The sequence below is a fragment of the Numida meleagris genome, chromosome 11 (assembly GCF_002078875.1).
Source record: "Numida meleagris isolate 19003 breed g44 Domestic line chromosome 11, NumMel1.0, whole genome shotgun sequence".
NCBI classification, from domain to species: domain Eukaryota; kingdom Metazoa; phylum Chordata; class Aves; order Galliformes; family Numididae; genus Numida; species Numida meleagris.
The window spans coordinates 10,381,109-10,405,309 of NC_034419.1; the positions used below are offsets into that span (position 1 = coordinate 10,381,109).

At 51.0% G+C, this 24,201-nt stretch overlaps 1 protein-coding gene across 2 annotated transcripts in view; it reads left to right on the forward strand.

Moving 5' to 3' along the window:
- The window catches only part of CHST13 (carbohydrate sulfotransferase 13), a 44,179-nt gene extending 23,605 nt beyond the window's left edge, over positions 1-20,574 (forward strand). For both annotated transcript variants that reach the window (XM_021409827.1, XM_021409825.1), the window contains 2 exons: positions 16,635-16,717; positions 19,277-20,574. In XM_021409827.1, the coding sequence (XP_021265502.1) occupies positions 16,635-16,717; positions 19,277-20,122 (929 nt within the window). In that variant the 3' untranslated portion in view covers positions 20,123-20,574. The remainder of the gene's footprint in view (positions 1-16,634; positions 16,718-19,276) is intronic.

Below are 24,201 nucleotides of genomic sequence, written 5' to 3' on the forward strand. Positions count from 1 at the left end.
CCGCCTGCTTCGGCTCGTTCCTGCTGGGCGTCTTCTACTTCCAGAGCAGCCTCAACCCAGGTGGGTCCGAAACTTGGCCGCTGCGGGGAAGTGCGCGGTTCGCTTGAAAGCGCTCCGCTGTCCCGGCGCGGGAGCTGTTGCCGGGGCTGAGGCAGAGCCGCTTTGCTCTGCAAGTGCCCCTTTCACCGCCGCCAGAAGTGCTGGATCGCTCCAGCTCAGCGCGTGCTCCTGGAGATATCTGCCACGCTGGGAAGTGATTCAGTAATTCAGAACTAAGATATAAACTGTCTTGTGCTGGAAGGGTTGCGTATTTCCCTGGCTTGCTGCTCTTCGGGCGAGATGAGCTCCTCTGTGGGGTAGTTCAGTGGTTTTAACAAGGCGCTCGTGTTTTGTGATTACAGCAGCCATCCATCAATGGGGCCTTTAAAGTTACATCTCGAAATGCAGAAGGGACGTTTGACTGAGGTGTTAGTGGGCTTGAATCAGCGTGTTGAATTTCATATATTTTCCTTTTAAAGGGGCTGCTCCATCACTTTAATGTGTTTTTTCCTAAAAGTGGAAAAAAAAAAAAAAAGCTGAAGTTATTTGCTGGGTAAGATTGAAGAGGAGTTGGGTTTCAGCGAGCATTTGTTGTCTGTAGAATAGCTGATGAGATTTATCAAATGAAGTCAGTGATCCCAGAGGGCCGCACTCAGTGTTTCATTTCTCGGTAACTTTTTAAAAAGAAACAATCTGTGCTGTCTCGCTTTAATCTTGGGAGCGTTCAGTAGAACAGTGCAGCGCTCCGTCAGCTCTCATCCCCGCAGCTCCGAACAGAGAGGGGACTGTGCTTTACGTTGGGTTAATTTCCCAGTATTTGACTGGAAAATGTGGCTCTTTGAGGATTTTTGGTGTTCAGAAGGCTTCTGCGTGTCTGCGTCAGCAGAACTTTCTGTGCTCGCTCAATTCTTCGTGATCTCAACGCAGAGTTCCCATCAGGTCGGGGCAAGCCAGGTGGCAGGAAGGGCGATGGCATCTCCTGATGGCTCCGGGGTTTTTCGTGGCTGCTATGGGACAAGCATTGTGTTTGAGGGGTGCTGTGTGTGGCCACGGGACTGGCCTGGGGATTTCAAACTGGTGTAAACCAGCGGTGTGTAATGCTCCAGTGGGGCTGTTAGTGAGGGTGGTGAGCACCATCAGCAGACCTGGGAGCCCCTTAAGTTTCCCAGAAGAGCTGAATTTAAAGCGATACTCGTGTTCTCTAAAATGTGGTCATTTTCTAACCTCGCAGCTGCCCAGCCTTCATTTCCATGCCACTTCTGTCCTTTGTTATTTTTCAGATTACGGTATTTTCTCTCTTTAGCTCAGTGAAAAATTTGCACTAGCAGAGGAAAGGTTATTACCAAATACTGAAAAGACTCAAGCTAAAAAATTGCTGCGTTTCCTTTTGGCTCAAGGGAACGCTAACTGAGGCAATTTACTTGAATTTTAGGAGTTACTAGTTACAGTAGTAAGTAAACAATTTGCAGGCAAAACTGTCATCTTCAAAATGATGGTTGCCTCGAGGCGATTTGGAGTTCTAGTTGCCTGGTGTCCTTTGGTTTCTGTGTAATAATGAAGAAAAATGCTGGAAAACGCAGCAGTGCTCCGAGTTCTCCTCTGGAGCAATCTGATTCTTTTCTCCATCCTTTGCAGGATTCAGCAGGTTGCTTTCCTGGGTCACCCACAGCCCGTTACATTGAATGTACCTTATTAATCCTTGCTAACAGCGTACGGAGATTGACCCATCCCACGACCAGGACAAGGTGTGCGATGTGGGGGGCAAAGCTAACAGAAACCTTTAAGCCTGACAAGTGTTAAGGGCTGGTTTCAGGGAGCAGGAATTAACTCCTCCGTTTGCGCTTCCCACTTCTCATTCCCTCCGCGCAGTTGTGTGCGTGGGGCGGCTTGCGCTGAATCGGCGGCTGTGCTGAAATAAGGCTTTCTTGTTCTGCCCCGGGAGCGCCCACCCGTCAGCGTGTGCTGAAGCAACTCTGCTCCCAAACAGCCACGAAGCCCGTTATTCTGGGGCAGGGCTGCATTTGTGCTGCAGGCAGTAGCAGAGTCCCCGCTGTCCCTCCTGGAGGCAGTCTGTGGGTGCTCCCTTTGGGCCGGCGATGAGCAGACTGACAGATGTGCCCGAGGGCAGAGAATATCTGCGCTGAAGGAAGGGGCTAAGGTGGTGCTGAGTGTGGTTTCAGGTGGAGTTTGCAAGCACTGCTGCAATGTATAGTCATGGGGTTTGACCAGAGCATCGCCGGGCCCTGCTGCACCTGTACCAGTGCTACGGGCAAACCTCGTGCAGTCCCAGCGTGGTTCTGGGAGCAGCGTAGTCCCTTGGAGGGACCTGGTGTGCTGGTGTCAGAGCATGGCCATCCAGGAGACCCCACCCGGCCTCAGGACCGTTGCCGTCCCTCTTTGGAACTTTTGCTGTTTCCTCCATGGACAGCACAGCACGCTGCACTTTTTCTGCTTAGGGAAGGTGGTAGTGTGCCCCGGGGATCTCTGGCCATTGTCTCTTCTGACCCTGGTTGCAGCATGTCTAGACTGGTGCAGCAGTAACTGCTGGAGGCTGCTGATCCTTGTCTGCTTCAGAGTGTTGGCCGTTGCTGGTCTCAGGAATTGCGCTGATTTTAGCAGCAGCGTGGCAAAGTTGGAGATGACAGTGCTGGTATGGATGCTGGGTAGGGAGATGGGGGGGAGGGGGGTGAAAAGACGCAGAGGGAGGTGAGTGGCATATGGGAAGGTCCTGCAGTCAGCTGTGTCCTCAGCTCCTGCAGACCTCAGTTAATTGTGCAGTGCAGCTGTACCAGGCGTAGGTCTTCTGGGAAAACCGTGAGCAGGTAAATTGTCCTGACATCCGAAGGCTGCCAGCGTGGGGCTGGAGGGATGTGTGCATGAACTTGCAGCCTCCCAAGCAGTTACTAAGCAGCTTGTCCATCCCAAAATAATGTTTCCTGATGTGAGCTGATTGATGCGAAGCATTTTATGCAGCCCTCATCGTCTCAAGGCTTCCATCCCCTCTGACTGGCGTTCCTTAAGAAATTAAGTCCTCTTGCAGCCCAGGGAACAATCCCAGAAGTGCTTGGAAGATGGAGCACCTTCAGGTGCCTGAGGCGAGGAGGGAGGCTGAGATTGATCAGTCTGGGCCCAGATGACCAGCCCTCCTGTTCTTACCCAGTCCTTGCTCTGCTAAGTCCGTGCCTTGTGCATGTTGGAGGTGATGGGTAACATAGCAGACAGACCTTGCACAGCAGCAGCCTGTGGGATGGGGAATGCTCCTCTTCTGCTGTTCTAGCTTCTTTGAGTGCTAAATCACCATTTCCAGTAAGAAAGAAGGGCAAAAAACTCCAGCTCAAAATGTTGCTTTCTCTTCTCCAGTTCTGTCCAGCTGCAGAGTCCAGCTCTTATTCCTTCTGTCTCTTTAGCAGCACTTGCTTATCACTGGCTGCTGCACTTGTCCTTTGACATCCTGCTGTCAGCGTGAGCTGTGGGACTTCCATGGGGCTTTGCAGGTCACAGGTAGCCTCTGAGCTAACTCTTTATGAGAGATACCAGGACTGCAGCAGCACCAAGGCCATGATACCAACTCAGTCTTTAGATGAGGCACCAGAAAGGTTTGGGAGCAGGGAAGCAGCAGGGCCCCATCTGATCTGCTCATGCACCAACCCGTTGGGTCTTTTCTTGGCACTGACAGAGCAAAGCCCTCTCTCTATTCCAGGCATGCAGATAGCACTCCACCAGTCCAGAGGAGGAGGAGTGGGGTGTAATAGGATGGGCAGCAGTGCCAGAAGCCACATCACCATCACATGGCAGAAGTGATCCAGGCCTTGTGACCTCTGCAGATCTGGCCTTTCAAGTTTTCTGAGCTGTGCATCCACGGTCAGTGGTTGCTCTTGTGAGCTGTCAGCCAGCTCCATTCTTGTGCCTACGGATTTGTCCCTCCAGGGCACAGATTGCAGGCGATTTGCAGAGGTCCTGCAGGGTGCTGGTCCCTGAGCCTACAAGTGCACCTAGCCTGAGCGGGGCCACGTAGATATCAGCAGATCTTTTCAAACCAGGGTGGTTTTTTTTTTTTTCTTTTTTGAACAAGAAGGAGCCTATTTCAGACCTCAGTTCCTCCCCATTGTTTAGAGATATTTTCAGGCTGAAATTCAGGCACGACCAAAGCTGAGGGCAGGTCCCCTCTGACCCAGCAGGCGCGGAGCCCTTCAGATAAGCAGGGCTGTGAAACTGAAGAAGCCCCGTGAGATCACGTTGCTTTTTCTGCTGTGTTTTGTTTTGTTTGCTTTTGTCATGGGGCACTTCTGCTGGGCTCACGTTGCTGTTAAGTCCAGGGGGCAGCCGCTGCCCTGGCAGCCGGCACAGACCCAGTGCTCAAAGTGCATTGCGCGTGGCTGCAGCGAGTTGGGCAACACGGGCTGGAAGGTCCCCAGGGCTGCCATGCTGGGAGATGTGCAATGCCATCGCCGTGACCCCTCCTGGTGGAAAAGTCAGCTCAGTCCGGTGCTGAAAGCAGAGCAGTAATGAAGCCCATCTGTTCCCGAGGGCCAGGCATTGAATGAGGAATGCTTTTTCTTGTCTTTCTTGGCTCCGTACAGTTTCCTGAGAATCTCTGATATGTGCAAGAGGTTTGGGAGGGGGAAAAAGGGGGCTCGTTATGCTGGGAGTTAACTCTGTGCGTGCAGGAGAGATTTGCGTCCCGATGACTCTTTGCTGGCCCCACATCCCACATTGTCCTGGCCCCACTGTTGCTCCCTGGGAGCATGCTGCACCTGTGCTTTCCTCTTTGACCCACTCCCAAGGACCCAAAGCTCTGATTTACACTGCAAAAAGGGCTCTGAGCTGCTGGGACGTGTTGGTTGCTGGATTTTCTTTCTTGGTCACTGCTTCCCACCAGCATCTGAATGGAGAGCATGACAAGGCCTCTGTCTTAATCCCAGTGCAAATACAGCTGGCTTTCCTAGGACTTGCTAGAAGTGAACAAAATACAAAGGCATTGGGTGCTTAGCTCCCATTGCTCTCTCTCAGAGCTGAGTACCTAAGTAGGAGTTTAACACCCCCAAATACCTCCGTGGGGCCAAGCCAGGGGTCTTTCACATCCAGGCTTTGAGGCGTAGGTGGGCAAATGCCCAAAACTTCTCTTGTTAAAGGGCAGTTAAAGGCTGATAGAGGTCTGGAAGGGAGAGAACATCTCATCTTCCCTACCTGGGAAGCCATAATCTCAATCTAAATCAAAGCCCGACATGGGCAGCAGTGGGAATAAAGAGTGGCCTGGGAGCCAAACTCCTCTTCCTGCATGTTCCTCCTGAAGACCCCTGAATGTAGGAGGTAACGTGGCAGCACGTGCTTTAGTTTTGTTTCTCTCAGTTTTAACGAGCCAGGGAGCAGAGCTAATGCCATGTTTATTGTGCTGCAAGAGGAGCGTGATGCTCAGAGAGCACGCAGCCTGTGTTAGAACAGGGAAGGGGAGCCAAAGGACACGGTGTGAGAATTGGCTTTGTGTGATTCAGGCCCTGTGCTGAAGCGATGCCCAGCCTTCCCTGGTGCCAAACACTTTGCAGGAGGTGGCACAGTGGCTTTCAGCAGCCACTGAGCTGGTCCACCAAGCTAAGGAAGCCTTGTGGCCAGGTGAACCTGCTCCTGGCCAGGTGAACCTGCTCCCTGCGTCATCCAACAGCCTCAGTATGTCTGCTCCCCTGTGGCTGGGCTGATCCTCCAGAGCCCTGCATTGCCCTGAAGAGCGCTTTCCAAAGTTGGTGCTGTTTGACCAACGATCTGAACCCCGCAGACAGGACAGCGATTGCAAAAAGAACAAACACACCACGCTGCCTCGTGGAGACGTGCGGCAGATACCAGCATCTGTATGCCAGTTTGCTGGGGGACTGGTCAGTGCTGGGGAAACAGCTCTCCCACTGAGGTTTTATTTTTATTGGGCCTCTTGCAGCAGCTCTTCCTGGCACAGCTTCCTGAAGACTCCTACCTTAGGGCCTTCCCTGAGCTGTAAGGCATGGAGGTGGGGAATGGCTGCAGCCAGGCAAGGGAAGCAGTGGGTTGTACTGTCTGATCCTGCTTTTCTCGTCAAGCCCTGGAGCTCTTCATGATTGGCTAAGATAAAATGGTTGTAAATTTTTGGGCAGGGACCGATGGGGATTTGGCTGAGATGGGCCAGGAGTTGGTATTTCCTGGGAGTAGAAAGCAGTTTCTCACCCTGCAGGGCAGGAAGGTCTCTCACCCTGCGGGGAGTCTGATACCCTGAGTTCAGCAGCTACATCCGCAGTGAAGGTAGCTTGTTATCTTTTCCCCATACAGGAAAGCATTGACCGCACAACCCACATCCTTCAGCAGCTCTGTGCTGAGGTGGAAGTCACCATTCAGTGTTAGTATTTAAGATGGCTGAGGGCCTGTTTTTGAGGGGGTGAGTGCATAGGGGCTCAGTGTCTGCAGTTCTTCCTCACACAGTGGAAAGAGCTTCCTACCCCTGCAGCTCTGCAGGCATTCCCACCACATTGTCAGTTACCATCCCCAACACACTGAGGCCACAAAGCAGAAATGCACTCAGTGTTCTCATGACACTGATGGCCGTCACCAAGCTCCATGTGTTGTCACCTTGCGGAGCTGTTCCTTTGGCTGGGAGATGCTGCAGGCTGCCCTGTCCTGCCCCTGAGATGGGTATCATGCTGGAATGGATGTGTTACAGGACCGTATACATCAGCCACATACACAAGCCATGGCTGAGCATGGGTGCTGGCATCTGTGCTCATTTTCAGGATGGGACTTAATTTGCTAAGAATCACTTGGAGCATTATCCAGCTGGACTTGATGCTGCTTTCTCCCCGAAAAGTCCCTTTTGAAGGTGGTTCAGCTCAAGCTGAATCTCGGCTCCTTGGGCAGCTCCTGGCAGCTGTCCCATGGTGTGTGTGTGTGTGAAGATGTGCTTAAAGTCTGGGTGCTGCATGTCATGCCCATGGGTCCCGTCCCGTGTCACGTGGAGGGACATCTCAGCCACGAGTCCTCTTGTCACCACATTGCTCGCAGCTTATCCTTCTCTGGGAAAGTGCTGCTTGACAAGCAGCTCCTGGCTGCTCTCCCAGCCCTTCTGCAGGGGGAGCGTTGGCCAGGGCTGGAGCTGTCCCTTGGAGCTGCTCAAGGGGCAGCTCCCTCGTCTCTCCATGGAGATTTGCAGTCTCATCACTGATGTGTAACCTGATCCAGCCTTGCTCTGTGCCAGATGTTGCTCTGCTGCCACGAATTGCTGACCTCTCGGCAAGGAGGGCAGTTTTGACACGAGGTTCAAAGGTGCTGTTTGTTTGGAGCTGCTGGATCTGGGTATCTCTGTGGCTCCAGAGGGCTTCCTTCAAGGCAGGGACCTGGGAAATTAGCACAAGCTAATTGGAGGTCAGAAGCTCCTCTGCAGTTTCCCATCCCTGATCCTGTTGTGATTCTTTACAAGCGTGTGGTTCTGCCCTTCCTCTGGCCCTGGGGAGTGGATCTGCACAGTCACGTTTCTCTTTAGCACGGGAAGGTGGCAAGTTCCATCTTGCAAACATCTGCTGAGCTGGGCCGTTCCTTTTGGCTAGGCTGCTGTGGTAGTGTATTCACAGCTGGGTCCTTTCCAGGTTTACTCCTGGCAGCACTGAACAGATTGATTTCTCTTTAGCTTAACAGGACCGGCACACACAGGCGCTGTGAGGCTGAAAGAAGGCTGGCCTGGCTGGGGGGGGGGGGGGCGGCTGGTTTGCTTCAGTTGCCCATGAGTGGCTGCTGCTGGGTGGATGCAGGTGCAAGAATCCTGGAGGTCTCCATTTGAGCTTGCTCACTCCCTGCAGAAAGGAAAGAGATGTCTCCAGAACACCCCTTTGCAGGGATTGCCTGGCAGTGGGGAAGCAGATCCCCCAGCCCCTCAGACAAGTTGCTGCCAGTGGTGATGGATCAGTTGTGTGTCAGTGCTTCAGCGATGCTGGAAGTAGTGCATCCTCTCCTAGCTTTTCGGTAGAGTCAGGCAATGCCCACATCTAAATACAGCAGAGGTAGGCACATGGAGCTTCTCATCACAGGAGAAGTTCTGCACTGGAGATGCCTCTCCCTGCCCTCCAGCAGCCCATAATGAGCTCCTTTCCTGCTCTGCGAGCTTATGCATCTCTTCCACATGTGCATCTTTCTCCATACCTTGTGGCAGTGGTTTTCACAGCTCAGTGTGTTACTGTCATTTCAAAAGGCACTCCCAGGACACAGGCACTGAGCTGCTTCTGCATGGAGCAGAGTGGGGCAGTGGCCGTGCCCAAGGTGCGGTGATGGAAGCATTTGCTGAGTGTGCGTTTTTTTCGAGATCTTTTCATCAATTCCAGAAGCACGAAGCTGACAAGCTGTGTTAAAACGCATTCAGCAGGCAAGTTGCTGAGCCATGTGACGTTAGTGGGCTGCTTTTCTTCTTGTATATCAGGAGCCTGTGTGCAGAGAGCACAGACCGCATCTGCCCGAACCAGACAGAGGTGCAGGCAGGTTTTGAGCAAGTCTAGCCTGGCCCAGGACACCCTGCACCCTGTGCCATGCCTGCCCTGCATGTCATGGCAGGGATCTCTCTCTGCCTTGGTACTGCGAGCATGTGCCTTTCTGCTCTGATTCCTGCTGAGGAGTGGCCTGAAAAGCGGCTTTATTGACAAGGAATGGCAAAGCTGGCAGTTTGGGCTCGCATCAGACATGCACGCAGCAAGCCGGGGCCAGGAGAGAAGCAGGATAATGAATGGGGAAGGGAAATTGCTCTTGAAAGGCTTCTAGCTTGGTATGTAGGAGGAATTAACCATTTGAAACAAGAGGGTTGCATGGTACTTGTGCACGGAGGCCATGTTGCTCCTGGATGCTGATAATTCTGTTTCCTATCAAGATGTCAGTTGCATTCCTTGTGATAGCAGAGAGCTAGGCACGTTGCCCCAGGGAAGTACACCCCCTGCTTCAAATGCCTGCAGTCCTCCCGTTGCACCTGGCTGACATCTGCCTCGGCCTGCTGCCAGGTGACCTCCTGTAGCCGCCAAGGGGACATGTGGTTTGGGAGGGACCTCTGATTAGGACAGGGTGTCCAGACCGGCCACTGTTGGCTCTGGTCCTGCCCTGAGCCCTGCTGATGACACTGCGGCATTTGGCAGGTTGTGTGGAGCAGCCAGATTCTTTCTTTTCCCCTCTGCATGATTTATTGTGAGCTAATCCAATAGCTGTCACCTTTTTCCATCACTTGATTAGCATTTCCCTGGCTAGTCCTTGATTCAGGTTGGCTAAACTGGAACAAGAAAGCCTTCCTCGAGAATCAGAGCTTGAGATATCCCTACCTCCAAAAAGAAGAGAGCCAAGTGCCGGCTATGCCAGCTCTGGTCCCTGGGTACAGCTGGTGATGTAGTGGTGATTCAAGGTGAGAAATGGAGGAAAAGTGCCTTCGAAAACATAAAGGAAAAGGAATCTGTGCAAGAGAGCAGAGGTCAAGGGAGGAAAGCACTTCTGATGAAGGACAGAGGTGACGAGGGGTGGTCACCAGGAAGCTGTGGCTGCGGGGCCATTCAGGAGGCATGTGCCATCCCTCCTTGGCACAGGGCAGTGCCTCCATGCAGAGGCTGCCACAGTGTTTTGGAGGCTGAGCTGAGGCATTTTCCTGTGAAAGGCAATGTGTCTGCATGGAGCTGGCTCCGGACAGAGAAAACTGATGTTTGGTGGCACTTAGTGCTGGTGGCACTTTGTGAGCACTGGGTCCCAAACAGCAGATGACTGCTGCAGACATCTGGGATCACAGGCACAGGTGGGGGCAGGTGTGTGTGTATTCAGGGCCCACATCAGCTCTCTGGGGCCCTGTGATTCCACCCCAGATGTTCTGCACGCTGCTGCTGCTGGCAGGCTCAGCACTTCCCTGTCTGGCTGGAACAGGAGCAGGACGTGTGCTCACCACCGCGCCTGGCTCTCCCCATCCCTTTCCACAGAGCATCACATAGGGCCTTCCTCCATGTCCTGGGTTAACACTGCCTGGAGGTGGCACACCTCTCTTGTCTCTGGACCAATGCCTTCCAGCCAGCAGGGCTCATCCCTAGAACAGTGAGTGATTTTTCCTATTAAAGGCGGTGCTGTCTGTTGAATTATCCCACGTAAAATACCTGACAGTGTGTTTCTTGGCTGGAGGGAGGCTGTCATTAGTGCCAGGCAAATGCCAGGTCCCAGCTGGGGCTGCAGTAGTAAATCCTGGAGACTAGAGCTGGCTGGACTGCTCCTAGCACCTCCTTCCATCTCCTTCCCAGAGGAAGATGTCAAGGGAGGAGGGCAATAGGGGCTGCTAGCACCCCTCTGTTAGCTAACCTCATTGCTGCAGCTCATCATGCTGGTTGTACACGGGCTGTTCTCTGTGTCAGCCTTCTCACGCACATGTCCCCTATCATCCTGCTCCATTTTGCCCCTGAGCAGCTTTTGTTTGTGGTTTTTCCCTCAGCTGTGTGGGTGACCTCCTGGCAAAGAGTCTCCCTGCAGCCCCCATGCAGTTTCTAAGTGCTGGGAGGGGAGGGGCACGGGGGGGTTAATTATTTGGTTTTTCTGTTTAAAAAGGTCTAGGAGTCATGGTAGGAAATGTGTAGTGCTGGAAAAAAGCCTGAGCTAAGCTTTCTAGCATCCCTGTGCTGCTGGGCCTCGGTTCTGTCTGATCCAGCCAAGTTCAAGTCACACAGCTGGTTTAATTTCTGCTGAACAAAACAGCTCTAAGTCAGGACCACATGAACCTCTGCTTGTGGTGGCTTCAGAGCTTCTCCTCCCACAGAAAGTGGTCCCAGGAGGGCTGCCCTTGCTGACATGGCTCTAGGCACAACCCTATAACTGGGTTGATTCAGGAGGACCTGGCAATGAGAGCTTTTTGCACCATCAGATCCTGAACTCACCAGCTGGCTGGTGTTTTCAAGACCACCACGTTGTGTGCGTTCCATGGGAGAAGCAGCCCTGTAACTGCAGCTGGCTCCTGGCAGAGGGCTGGGTGAGGGGCCTCAAGCAGCCAGTATGTGCCATGGAGAGCCTGTCTGGGGCTTGGGTTTGTTGTGTTGGGATGCCTGGGTTTGGCTTTTGGGATTACAGCAAGGTGTACTTTCGGGGCAGAGGATGGAGATGCTCACACTGGTGTGCAGAGAGGTATGCTGCCAGGCACTGTGGCAGCTTGAAAATAGAGCCAGGGTTGCATGGCCTGAAACCAAGGCACCTGGAGGCAGTTCCTGAGCCTGAGAGCTGTCAGGTGCTGCTGGTGGTGGTTTCAGACAGACCATTGGGCCCATGCTCAGTGCCTGCGGGCTGTGGTGTAGCTGAGGACATGGAGGGATGCCATTAAACCACACGGTGTTGACCTTCTCTTTTCACTTCCAGCTCCCCAGCGGAAGAGATTGGGTCTGAATTGACAACACTGATGGGTGCATTTAAGCAAGGAAAACACATGGCTCTGTTAGATTTCTTTTCCTCCCTTCTCTAGTGTTTTAATTCAGCCTCTGTTGTCTGTATCTCCAGCTTTTTAGATGCAGTAAATCTGAGTGGTCACAGTTTGGATTCAGCCTCTTTGCTGAAGCAAAAATATTGTGTTCTAAAACTTTCCTGTAAGAATGACAATTGGAACAGTTTAGGTTTTCATTCCCAGAGGTGTTCCCTTAACTCTGAAGGTGGATAAGGATGTGAGCACCAGAACTGCTGCACTTTGCAGCTGAATGCAGCAAGCACAAAAGCAAAGAAAGGGTCATTCCCATGGTCTTTGTCTCCATCAAACAGTGGTCACTACCTTTGGGATCATCAGGTCGGTAGGTCTGGAGTTATTTTGGGGATTTTAGTGTTTGAGATCACGTTTACTAAAAAAAAAAAAAATGTATCCCAACAATCGTCCTTTGTTCTTAGGTGGAAATTGAGCGAATGTTTTCTCCATCAGTGCAAGCCCAAGTATAAAAGCCAGAGCTTCCTAGAACTAAGCTTCTTTCCAACCAGCTCTGTTGGCTCCAGTAGCTCTGCTCCTTCCAGCCAGGGCCGTTCACACAGTCCATGGGCCACTGCCCAGGTCTCAGAGGCTGCTCCCACATGCGATCTCTTGGCCTCAGTGTCCGGGTCCATCCTCAGACAGTCGAAGTGTCCAGCCAGGCTGCATGTCCCAGGCTTTGCTATCAGACTGGGAGGGAAAGCTGAGCTCAGACTGCTGGACCTCTGTGGATAACAAGCTCTGTTTTCACTTTCTCTCTTTTTTATTTTTTCCTCTTGGATGCTAAAATCGAAAATTGGACCGATTCAGCATGCAGTGACTGTAGCTAGGATTTGGCTTTTAACAAAGCAGTCTCAGTATCCTCTCTTAAATCAGGTGGTGGGATCCTTGTCTGTGTCTCCTGGGTGCAGCTACTTGAATTGCAAGGAGCCCATATCCAAGGAGCAGGTCTGTGTTGGCCATTGGTCACTCATTGTGTTGGGTGCCATTGAGGAATCAGAAACAGCAAAGCCTGGAAAAGCCCACTGCTGCAGCCACCAGCAGCCATAGAGACCCAGGTCCTAATTTCTGGCTCTTCCAGTAGCCTCTGCTGTGACTTTAAGCAAGTGTTTTTAAGCTGGTCCCTTGAAACTGTAGATCTCTGAATGTTGTTTCCCCATTTTACAAAAAGGACTGCCCTGAGAGCTCCCTGCAGTTCGAGCACATGCCTTTCTCACTCCCCCGTGGGACGCTGCAGGATGTAATTAACACGCAGACCCATCATTTTGGGTGACCAGGCATCACAATTATTTTTTCTCCTTTTTTAGGTTTTGTGCAGACACAACAGGAAGTGAATGTGCTGCTGTGCGGTAGAGCGAGGCGATAGCGGTAGGGTCAGGATTAACTCTTTGGGGCCCCTTGGGTTGCACACTCACCTGCCAGCAGGTATGCTTGCTCTTCTGGGCTGGAGACCACCATTTTGGATTGGATACCACAAGTGGACCATTGGACTCTTGGTAGCTCAAGGGCCCAGCCTTCCAAATCCCCGAAGACTCACTCCAGAAGGAGCTGGGATTCTTTGCAGCCGGAATCTCACGCATCTGGGGTTTCCAGACCTCCCCTTATTTATGCAGTTTAGCTCTGGAGTGAATGGGCATCAAAGTGCCCCATCCCTGAAGCACATTCCATTCCCCCTTGCTGGCACATCCCATCGCAGCCTGGGGACGGCCCAGTCACCTCACTGCCCTTCTCCATGCTCTGGACTTGCCTTGGGCCACCAAGGGCAGAGCTGTGGGCATTGCAAGTTGGAGGCTGCTATGCTATGGATAATGATATTCATGCTTTTTTCTTTTCTTGCTCCTATGCTAAATACCTCACTTGATGCCTTCCAGGACACCATTTGCCTTTTTATCACTGTCACACTGGCAACTGATAGCCCTGAACTAATGCATCTGGGACCTCCTGCCACTTCCAGCAGCAAAGTAGCTAAATTTAAATAGAAACTGCTAAATTCCAGCACTGCAAAATTAAGTTCTGTTTTATTTCTCGCTTCCCAGGTCCAGGACAAAGCTTCCATTTCCCTGCTTGGTGTTTCAGTCTTTCCCTGGCATGGCAGACTTTCTCAATCCTTTGTCTGTCACTGGTATCGTTCTGTTTTTATGTCAAGCGTATTCCTGGAGTATTGATCCCAGAGGTGATCTAGGAGGTGTTTCACTAGAAATCCACCTCCTGCCCAGCATTTCCCCTTAGAGCATTGCTTGCCTTCCAGCTGCTTGCATCCCTTACAGTTCCCCTTCTGAACTTCTTCTTCTCTGTTTTGAAGTATATATTTCCTGTGGCATGCCATATCTCATGCTGTACGTCTATCTGGGTGACTATCTGCCACGTATGCTCAATTTACAGAAATTGCTCTTTTTATTGATGGTTCAGGTTGCGTGGGTACGAGCTGCACTCAGTGACTGCCAGGCTGCATTTTATTCCCCTTTCCAGTTCTGCGCCCGCATTTTTAATTGTTTTCTTTCCATCAGACTCTTTCCTTTAGCCTTGGTAATGCTGATGTCAGGCTGACGGGCTTGTTGCTGCCTGAATCCTGTCTCCCAGCCAAAATTCAGGCACTGGATTTGCTGCTGTGGACACTGAGAACCTCCCTCCGTAATTAAGAGTCTCTGCAGCCAAAAGAGCAAATTCCTTCTCTAGTGCTTCCAGAAGGCTGGGATGGGCACGATCCAGTTTCTCCTCAGCTCACACGACTGCCTGTCTTCATAATCAGCTAGTGCACCTAAATAGTCACAGCTTTAAAATCCATTCCTTTTTCCAAAGAAAACTGGCAAGTCATATAAAGCCCAGATCCTGCTGTGGTATTGATGTCACACCACTGCAATAGAATGGCTTTGGTTTTGATGGGCTAGCACAAAAATCTGGGCTGTAGAGGAAAGAGGGAGGGAGCCTGTGGTCTTTCCAAGCTCCAAAGGAAAGACTGAAAGTGCAGGAAGCTCCAAAATGAGCTCCTTTTCAGCCTCTTCTCATTCCATGATTTCTGGTCAGTGTTACTGCTTTAGCATGGGATTTGATGCTCTGCATCACTGCTACCCTCTTACTTTGTACTTTGAAGCTGCAGAGGACAAATGTAATACTTCCTTCGGCCTGCCTCAGTGAAAAGCATTTCAGATTCAGATGAGGGATGTATTCTGTCTTTGTACCCAAATGGTGATCCAGTGGTTGCTGGGAATTGACGGTTTGTCCCCTTTAGAAATGGAATATACTTTGGCTAGCTGACATCTCTGCTTACGGATGCAATTACAGGAGTGCTAAATTTCTGTGGATTACCATTGCATGTGGTGGAATCTGGAAGCCTCAGTAACAAGCTATGAAGTCAGGAGGGCAGCCAGCATGCAGAGATCTTGGCAGCTCTCTGTGATGGAAGATCCTGCTGTACTCAGGGCCGTGGTGCCAAAATGCAGCACAAACCATTAATTTGCTCTGACGATACTCCCCTCTCAACACTGTCATGCATATCAATATTCCTTAGCCTTCCCGAACTGCTTGGAGTCCCAGGGGCATCCCAGGGATGGGTAACAGATGGTCCAGGGGATGAGGTGGCTGACTCCATCTCCATGAGCTGCCTCTTGCAGTCCAGGCTGCATCCCAGACCTAATGGAAGAGACAGGCACAGATCAAGACAAGCCTTTCCCCTGCACATTTGGTTTCCTCTCCAGCTGTGCAGTTCAGACAGCTGTAGATCCCTGGAGCTGTCTTATTAAGGTGGGCCATTGCCTGCTTGGGCTGAGTGGTGTAGGGACAGGATGGGAAGAGACTCTAGTATGGGATTGCATGACAAGGTGGTCAGGATGGGGGTTTCGTATTCAAACTGGGATTTTGAGCTGGGCAAGGAGCACAAGCCCACACTGCCCTGAGCCGTGCTGGTGTCAGCTGTCTGCATTTGTAGCAGCTTCAGGTCACCCTGGGCTTGTTTATGTCCCTTGTCAGAAAAGTTTTGGATGATGTATGAGTTAACCTTGAAAACAAACGCCTCCACATTGCCTTTGCTAAAGATAGGAGCAGTGCATGCAGTGCCCACACTGTTAACTCTGACCCTTGAGTTCAATGCTCTTTGCTCACAGCTGGGAGATGCAGGCAGCAAGCGCCCTCAAGTTCAATCCTGTTCCCTTCTGCTTGTAGCAAGCTGAACTGGGAAATGTGAAATGGGAATGTGAAATGGGACCTGCTGGGTTCAGGGCCTCCAGCCCAGGCTGCAAATGTTGGGTCCTCTGCTTGTCTCTCGTTAGCACTGAGGCTGTTTCTCCCTCCTGTGGGGTAACTGGTGCAAGGCAATGAGGAAGGAGCAGCTCCTCGTTGAGTCATGTTGTGACCCATGGTGCCACAAGAAGCGTTCTTTTCCGTGTCAAATGCGTTAGTGATGAAATCTTGTGAGTTCAGCCAGGCGTTTCCCCTAATTACAGCCTGAAGGAGTGACGCTGAGCTTACACCGGGTGACTTCGGGTGCTTTGGAGCAGTTTTCATTTAGGCAAAATGTAAGCACATGAAAAACAAGAGGGAATTCGGAAGTAAAAAGCCTCGGTGTTAGAAGCTTTCATGTTAATGGAGGCAGTGTGAGTGATGCCTGGCTCTGTGTGTAGGTTCCCACATGAACATGGATCCCACTCTTCTCAGGTGCTCTTGAAATCAGAAGAAGCTGTTCTCTTTACACATGGCCTTTCATGTGTTTAAAGGATGTCTGGGACCTTTTGCACCCTAACTGTGTATTTTATTGAAAAAATAAAGGGGAGGGACAATCATTATTTTTATTGAAAAGTCCCACACCACCGAAATTTTGTGCTGGTGGCTGTGGTTTTTAATTATCTCTTACAAATCAGTCCGTTCTTTTGACTAAAACCCAACCTATGAAGAGTTCTGCAGCCTACTTAACATGTTGATAGCATTTGAGAACAGGTGAGAGGTAGAAATGACAATAGAAAAATACCATCTGTGGTGGAAAAAAAACCCATCTTCCTCCGTAGCTGAGCATCTTTCCCTAGACACACATGGGTTCATCTCTCTTTGGGGGACATCGCCACATCCCAGTGTGGCCCCTACCACCAGGTTGGGCATCACCAGAGGGGGTGGGGAAGGCAGCCCCCAACCGCTCTGATTTTTGTTTTCTCTTCCTTTGCAGCTGCAGAAGACAGGGCTATGAGGACGGCCTGGCAGGGGAAGGCTGGTCGCAGCCCGCTCCAGGCCCTGTACGAGAGCGATCAGGTAAGGGGATGAGGTGAGGGGGGAGGGGGCTGACCTTTTCTCCCACCCCTCCAAAATGTGGGGCACTAGTCACCCCAGTGTCCCACACCGAAACCTCCAGCTGTGCCCAGAAGAAAAGACCACACTGTTTTGGGGGGATAATTTTGATCAAAACTTCCACGATGGACTTTGTGGGTTCCTTCCAAGGATCTCTATACACACACATACATATGCATTTATGTATGTATGTATATGAAGCTGCTCCTGGCCGTGAAAGGTTTATAATCCTGGGTCATTTCAGTTCTCTCCGTCACCTTGTCTGTACCTGCTGAGATACGGGGTTTTGGTGGGTCCCTGCCCACGTGGGGATCTGTTGCAGCCAGGGCCAGATCCCTTCCCATGCTTGATGCTGGTGTTCCAAACCAGGGTGGTGCTTTCGTGTCTATATGCAGCTGAATTACATTTGCTCTTGGGAAAAATGGCTAATGTGGCCTTCCTTGGCCATGATGCTTGCATACCCTAATCCTGCTGGAATGTCCTGGTGTTGTTTCCCTAAAAGTGATGCTTAATTTCTCTGGCTTTTAGAAGGGAAGGAAATGAAGAGAGCAATTTTGCTCTGAAATAACTGAAAGACATGCACTTATTCCAGTGGGCAGCTGTCGAAAAGTAGTCGCATTTATTTGTTGCCATGCCTGCAGACAGTGTCTGTCTGTCTTTCTGTCTGTCTTTCCATTCCTATAGTTTTGAATTACGTGAGTGCAGGGAAAAACACCTGAAAAAAGCCCCACCATTAAAATGCTTGGGTTTTTTAACGCTTTCAAAAAGTGTTTCCAAGCTAAAAAAAAAGCGGAGGGCAGCCTCCAAACAAAACCTAGCAAGAGAAATTTCTACCAGAAAGTTTGGCTCAGTAGCACGGAGTACCATGAAAGCGCCTCTTCATGTATGATCACCACCTCCCTAGATCCAGTGCTCTTCATATTCAGGTTGCCAACAATGTCAGCATCATCTCTTGGTGGCACATAGGATGTGCTGACTTTGCAGGAGGAGGTTTTTGCCCAGGTGTTCGTCCCACCCTGAAGGTGAGGACTCTGCTGAATCCCGCATGGTGTGAGCAGTTTGTCTGAGCATCCCACCTTCCCAGTGCTGCCTCTCTCACGTTCTGGTGGCCTCCCAGAATCCCGTCCAGGCCCCCAGAGAGAAGAGAGGGTGCAGCTGAAGCTTGGCAGAGAACATCCTTTGGCGTGCATAAGCCATGCCAGCTGCCTGCAGCAAGGATGCAGGGACTGAGGAGGTGGCCTGCCCTTGCCCTTCATCTTGTGTTGGATGCCAGAGGGACCCACAGACTGCAGGGACAACTGCTATGGAACTATGTGTTTCCAGCTAGACAGTCTGCATGGCCCAAAGTGGAAGCCGCTGTTGTCTTGCGACATGGGGGTTGTTGCACTGCACTGGAGCAACAGCTCTGTGGGGTCAGAAATGGAAGGTAAAACCGTTACTATCTGTGGACAAAATGAGGCTTTGGGGAGGTTCCTGACACTGGCCTTGGCGCTGAGTGTGAAATCTGCTAGTCTCAGTGAGGAGGAGGCAGGGGGAGGAGGAGGGGACTGTCCCCTTCTGAGTTCCTGGAAATGGTTTCCTTCCCCGGATGTGACAATGACAGTCTGGAGTTTCTGATGAAAAGCAGAACAGGGAAGGTCATGTCCCCAGATCATCAGGAGGGGGATTTCAGCTGGGGTGATTCTGGGGAAGTCACCACAGCAGCTACCGGGTCATAGTGCAGGAATCAAAAGGGAGAAGAGGAAGGGAAGAAGGAGGACCACGTGTGAATAACTCTGAATTGTCTTGCCTCAAGGGAGACCACACTCAGAGCTGAGACATTGGAGTGGCCTGTGTGGGGAAAGAAGTCCTTCAGAGAAGGAGTTCAAAGCCATCAGGAAGGGTATTCCCACCACCTCCAGCTCTCTGTCTGCACCACAGGGTCTGTGCTGAAGGCTCTTTCCCTCCACCCATCCCTCTGCCTTCCCTTAGCAGCACAGCATGCTGGGTTTTTGTGCATGCCCACACTTGTGTGCCACTTTTCTGCCTTGGGCTGTGGCTCCCAAATTCACAGCAAGCCCACAGGCATTGACATCAGGTGGCAATCCTCTTCACAGGGAGGCGTGTGGGGCCTTGTGCCAGTAAAGGGGCTTCACTGTTGTCCCCTGGGGTTTAGGCCATGTGTGTGCCCAGATTGGTATAAGGGAAGGAGCTTCAGCCCAGTGCTGGGGTAGGTTGTAACAAATACTTTGTGACCTTTCTGCACTGCTGGTCTTCCCTCATGCCCTTGACTTGTCTTCTCATCCTGCTTGTCATCAGATTTTTTTCTCTGTTTTGCCCCTAGCAGGTCCAAGCATTAAATACACCAAAGCAAGTTGAGTTCTAAGTGATTACTGTCCCCAAAAATCCCATGAAAGGCCCCCCTCCAAAAAAAAAAAAAAAAAAAAAAAGAAAAAAGCAGGAGAGGGAAGGTGATGGGAACAATTTTGTGTAGGTCTCCATCGGCGTGGGTGAGCCACTGACCATCTCTTTCTTTCTTCCCAGTTTGAACAGTCATCACTGCAGGCGGTTCACCAGCAGCGACGCGAGCTGTTGAGCAACGTCTGCAACCGTTACACCCGCAAGCGGCGGCTGCTGCGGCCGGATGACTTGCGGCACTTGGTGGTGGATGACACGCACGGGCTGCTCTACTGCTACGTGCCCAAAGTGGCCTGCACGAACTGGAAGCGGGTGATGATGGTCCTGACGGGGCAAGGCAAGTACCGGGATCCTCTGGAAATCCCTGCCAACGAGGCCCACGTGTCGTCCAACCTGCACACTCTCTCTGAATACAGCATCCCTGAGATCAACCACCGCCTGCGCAGCTACCTCAAGTTCATCTTCGTGCGGGAGCCCTTCGAGCGCCTGGTCTCGGCCTACCGCAACAAGTTCACCCGCAGCTACAACACGGCCTTCCACAAGCGCTATGGAACCAAGATCATCCGGCGGCACCGGCAGGAGCCCAGCGACAAGGCGCTGGAGCGCGGGGATGATGTGCGCTTTGAGGAGTTCGTTTACTACCTGCTGGACCCACGGACGCAGCGGGAGGAGCCCTTCAATGAGCACTGGGAGCGAGTGCACTCGCTCTGCCACCCCTGCATCGTCCACTACGACGTGGTGGGCAAGTACGAGACCTTGGCTGAAGATGCCAACTACATCCTCCAGCTGGTGGGCGCCGACACGAGTGTCAAGTTCCCGTCCTCGTCCAAGACCACCAGAACCACAGATGACATGACGGCGCAATTCTTCCAGGACATTAGCCCCTTCTACCAAAGGAGACTCTTTAATTTATACAAAATGGACTACTTGCTCTTCAACTACTCCATCCCCTCTTACCTCCGCATCCGATGAGGCAGGGGCTGGGGAGAGTGGTGGGGGAGAGCTGGGTACTTCTCATCTTGCCGCAGCTCCTCTTGTCCCAGCCCGTGCTCATCTCTCGGTTCTCCCCGTGCCCTCTCCGTTACGGTCTGTTCTGTGTGCCTCATTCAGGCACAGTCTGGAGGGAGAACACCCCGCGGAACACTGGGGCTGGAGTTTCTCCTTCCCTTTCTTTTTCCCACCCACTGACATTGGCACATGTCAGTGGGTACAGGACGCTGCTGGCTTTGAGGGCTTGCCTTGTCTGGGGATTTTCTTATAACTAAAGATTCTTCTGTAGATCCAAGTCTTGGGAAGGCTCCTTTTTTGGGCAGGATCCCTTTGGGTGTTTCTCCTCACTGGGCTGTTTGGGGTCAGCCTGGGGAGCAGGATGGAGCTTGTCAGAGATTTACATAGGACCAGAAATAAAGCAGTAATTTAAGGTTTTTTTTTGTTCGTTTCAAATTGCTCCCACCTTCTTTCTGCCTTCTCTTCCCTCCATCATGGCTTCCTGAGCCATCTCCACTGCTGGGGAGGGCAACAGCATGAACTGTGTTTCTCTCTGACAAAGCCTGGAGTGCTTTTTGTTCCTCTTCTTCCATATGCTCTCAGCTGGGATGCAAAATGCTGTGAACGGGGAGAAGGGAGCAGGTCTGCAGCTGGTATGAGTGACAGAGATACAGCGATTTCTCCTGAATGACAGCAGCAGAGCCATCAATCTGTGAGTGTGTGCATTTGGATTTCTGGTCAAGTCCAATAGATCCAGGTCCAGCTGTTTTTTTTTTAATTATGTAAAAACAGGTGTTAATTGTTTTGCAGAGCCATACATCCAGCACAGGTGCAAGTATACTCACTTGGCATGAAGGGATGGTGTCAGAGGGTCCTGCAGAGAAGGTGATGGTGCATGGGGAAGGCTGGAGGAGAGCGTGTGTGAGTGTGTGTCTCACGGTATTTATGCATGTACATCAGAAAAAATAGAGAATTAAAAATGGGGACAGAGACACCTAGAGGAAAGTTCCCCTTTGCTTGGCTGGCTTTGGACAATTCACTCCTTGAAGAAGAAACAGGAGGTGGGAAAAAAAAAAAAACACAAAAGAAAATGACAAACCCGGTCCTCGGGTTTTAAGTTCAAGCCAGTCCTAGGAGCTGTATTTCTTTAAAACCATGTTTAAAACCTCTTTTCTATTCAGCCCTGGCTAGGTGGCTGCCTTTGTAAATAAACACACTGGTAATAGAATTTGCTGTAGTGTGTCTGCTGGCCCAGCTGCGAGCACTTGACTTATTAGTGCAATACAATGGAGGTTTTATAAAACCCCAGTGTGCTCAGACTGTTTTAAAAAATAATGTTTTCATCTAACAACGTTTGGCTGTTACATCTTAACCTTTTTTGTTCTCTGCCTCTGATCTGTACGTTTCTGCTGACATTCCCTCCTCGGTTACGCTGTTTGGAGAGTGGGTTTAGCAAAGCATTGAGAAAGAAAGTAAATAGAATTGCTGGTGATGCTGGCAGCCCGAGTGGCTCTCCCAGTGCTGGAGCTCTTGCAGAAATGGCCTTTCTCATGATGAATCTCAGAGCACAGAAACAGCTGATGGGATGCTGCAAATCTCATCTGCAGCGTTTGGGCGCTGAGTGAATTCCTCCTGTGTTCCCAGGTGTCTTGTGGTCCCTGGTTATCGCTGCCTGGGATTGGAAAAGAAATCATAGTTCCAGTCGCCACAAGCTCATGGTCATTTGGAGTCAGTCAGCATCACAAAGGAACGGAGCTTTGGATGGATTTATTTTCTTAAATACTGTGTTCTGCAGGTGGCTGGTGGCATGTCGAGTGGCAGGGACAAATACAGACTAGCTCCTGCAGTGCTGCCTGTGGGTGTGCAGGCCGCCGGCTGGGAGAGCTCAGCCGTGATAGTAGGGAATCAGCAGCCAGGCTTTGTCCCTGTGATGGTGACAGTTTGGATCTGGTGCTGGTTGGAGTGTTCCTTCCCTCTGCACCCTGTCCCCAGCATCCCCAGTAAGTCCCTGCCTCACCTGGTAGGGCTGCGGCCTACCCACTGCATTCTGCGACATGCTGTCTTTGGGCTGATGTATTCAGAAATACCCACTTCGGAGCTTTTTTCTGAAAAACCAGTTACAATCCAGTGCATTTCGGTCACATCCTCAGCCTTCCCCGTGCCTAAACGTTGCTCCCCAAAGCACAGCATGACAGTGACAGAAAATGGCAGCGTGGAGCGGGTGGTGATGGAGCGAGGAGGACACCGTGTGACAGGCGGGGACAACTGCAGGCATGACACCTGCAGGACTTTGTGTGCTGGTATCCAGCTCTCTGAGTGGCTCTTAGCTGATTTAAAAAAATCTGTTTTCGTGCAATCTTTCTTGCCAGATGAGAAATTATCAAGGTGATTGGATGAGAGGTGATGGCCTTAAGTTGCTCCAGGGGAGGTTCGGGTTGGATACTGGGAACATTTTCTTCTCTGAAAGAGTGGTGAGGCACCGGGACAGGCTGCCCGGGGAGTGGTGGAGTCACCGACCCTGGAGGTGTTCAAGAACCATGGAGATGTGGCACTGAGGGACGTGGTTGTGGGCATGGTGAGGATGGGCTGGAGTCAGACTTGGTGATCTTAGAGGTCCTTCCATCCTTAATGATTCTGTGGTTCTCTACCTCTTCTCCATATAGGGCTGGGAGCATAACCTTTGATGTTTCTGCACTGGGGCAGTGATAGGTCTGGGCTGGAGGAGCTGTGGCTGTGGGACAGCTGGGGGCTGTGCTGCCAAGGTCACCCGAGCAGTGGGAGCCTAACAGAAAAATCCAAGTGAGCTGTGATAATCGCACATGGCTTGGCCTCAGGCAAGGAACAACCTTACAAACTCTCTTTGAACCCTCCCTTCCGCAATTCCCCCATCAAGTGCCTATTAAAAATTAATAATTAAAAACCAAGAGCACACCGCAGCTGCTGCTATGTGAAGCAGCATTCAGACCTCTGAGTCACAGCTGAGATGGGGCAGTGGGGTGCAGTGAGGCTTGGGAGCTGCTGTGGAGCTCTCAGAGCCCACGGGATGCAAAAATAAAGTAAGAACAGCATCACTTTTATATGTGTCTGTGTGCATGCACACATATACAGTGTAAATAACAATTCTATTATAATGTATAATAGAATTATTTCAAATAATTCTAATATTTATATGTTAATACATGGACTATATGTAATAAGTATGTGTATAGAATTTGTTACGAGAATAATTAAATAGCAAACATGATTGTACTGTAGTGTTTAATAGCGTGATTCTATTTGTATAGAATTGTGCAACTTGGTGTGTGTTTATATGTGTGTACATGGAGCCTATACAAACACACAAACACACACACGCACACACATACACACAGAACCCCTCCACATAAAAGAGGAGAGACCTCCTCATGCTGAGCCTTCCTACAGACCAACAAACCCAAGTTCTACTGAGGAGGAGTTTTCTTTCCTGAGCTTGTTGTGCACCGCAGCTTGGGTTGTTTACCAGCTGGAAGATTAAATAGACTTCCATTGAAGGGAAAAAAAATATGCGAGTGTTTTCAAGTATGCCTTGGAAGCAGTGTTTCGCTTGAAGGAGGCTTTTCAGACTTGCTTGTGTTTGCTGGCTTGCGCTTCACTCATCCCAGTGAGGATGCTGTGTCCTGAAGCAGTAGTTTTTTTCTGGAAAAATACTGTGCGAGGATGGAGGCAGTGAGGGGAAGCCGGGGAGAGGAAGGTAAATTCTCTCCTGCCTCTTCTTCTTAAAGGAATTTGTTTATTTGGGAGGAATAGATAAAAATAAAGGTCACTTTCAGCTCAGTTAGGGTACTGGGGGGGGGGTGATGGGGAGGCACAGCCCAGCCCAACCCTGAGCACATCGATGACACAGGAGCAGAGAGTTTCCTGCTGGGTAAGATTAAAGGCAGAAATCACTTTGAAACGTCCATTCCCTGCCTGAGCTATGCTACCCACACAGGTCTGCTCTGAAGCTGTGTGAATTTCATGGAGGAAAGAGGAGGGAAGCAACACCCTCCCCAGTAAAATAACCCTGGCAAACACCCCAGGTAGCA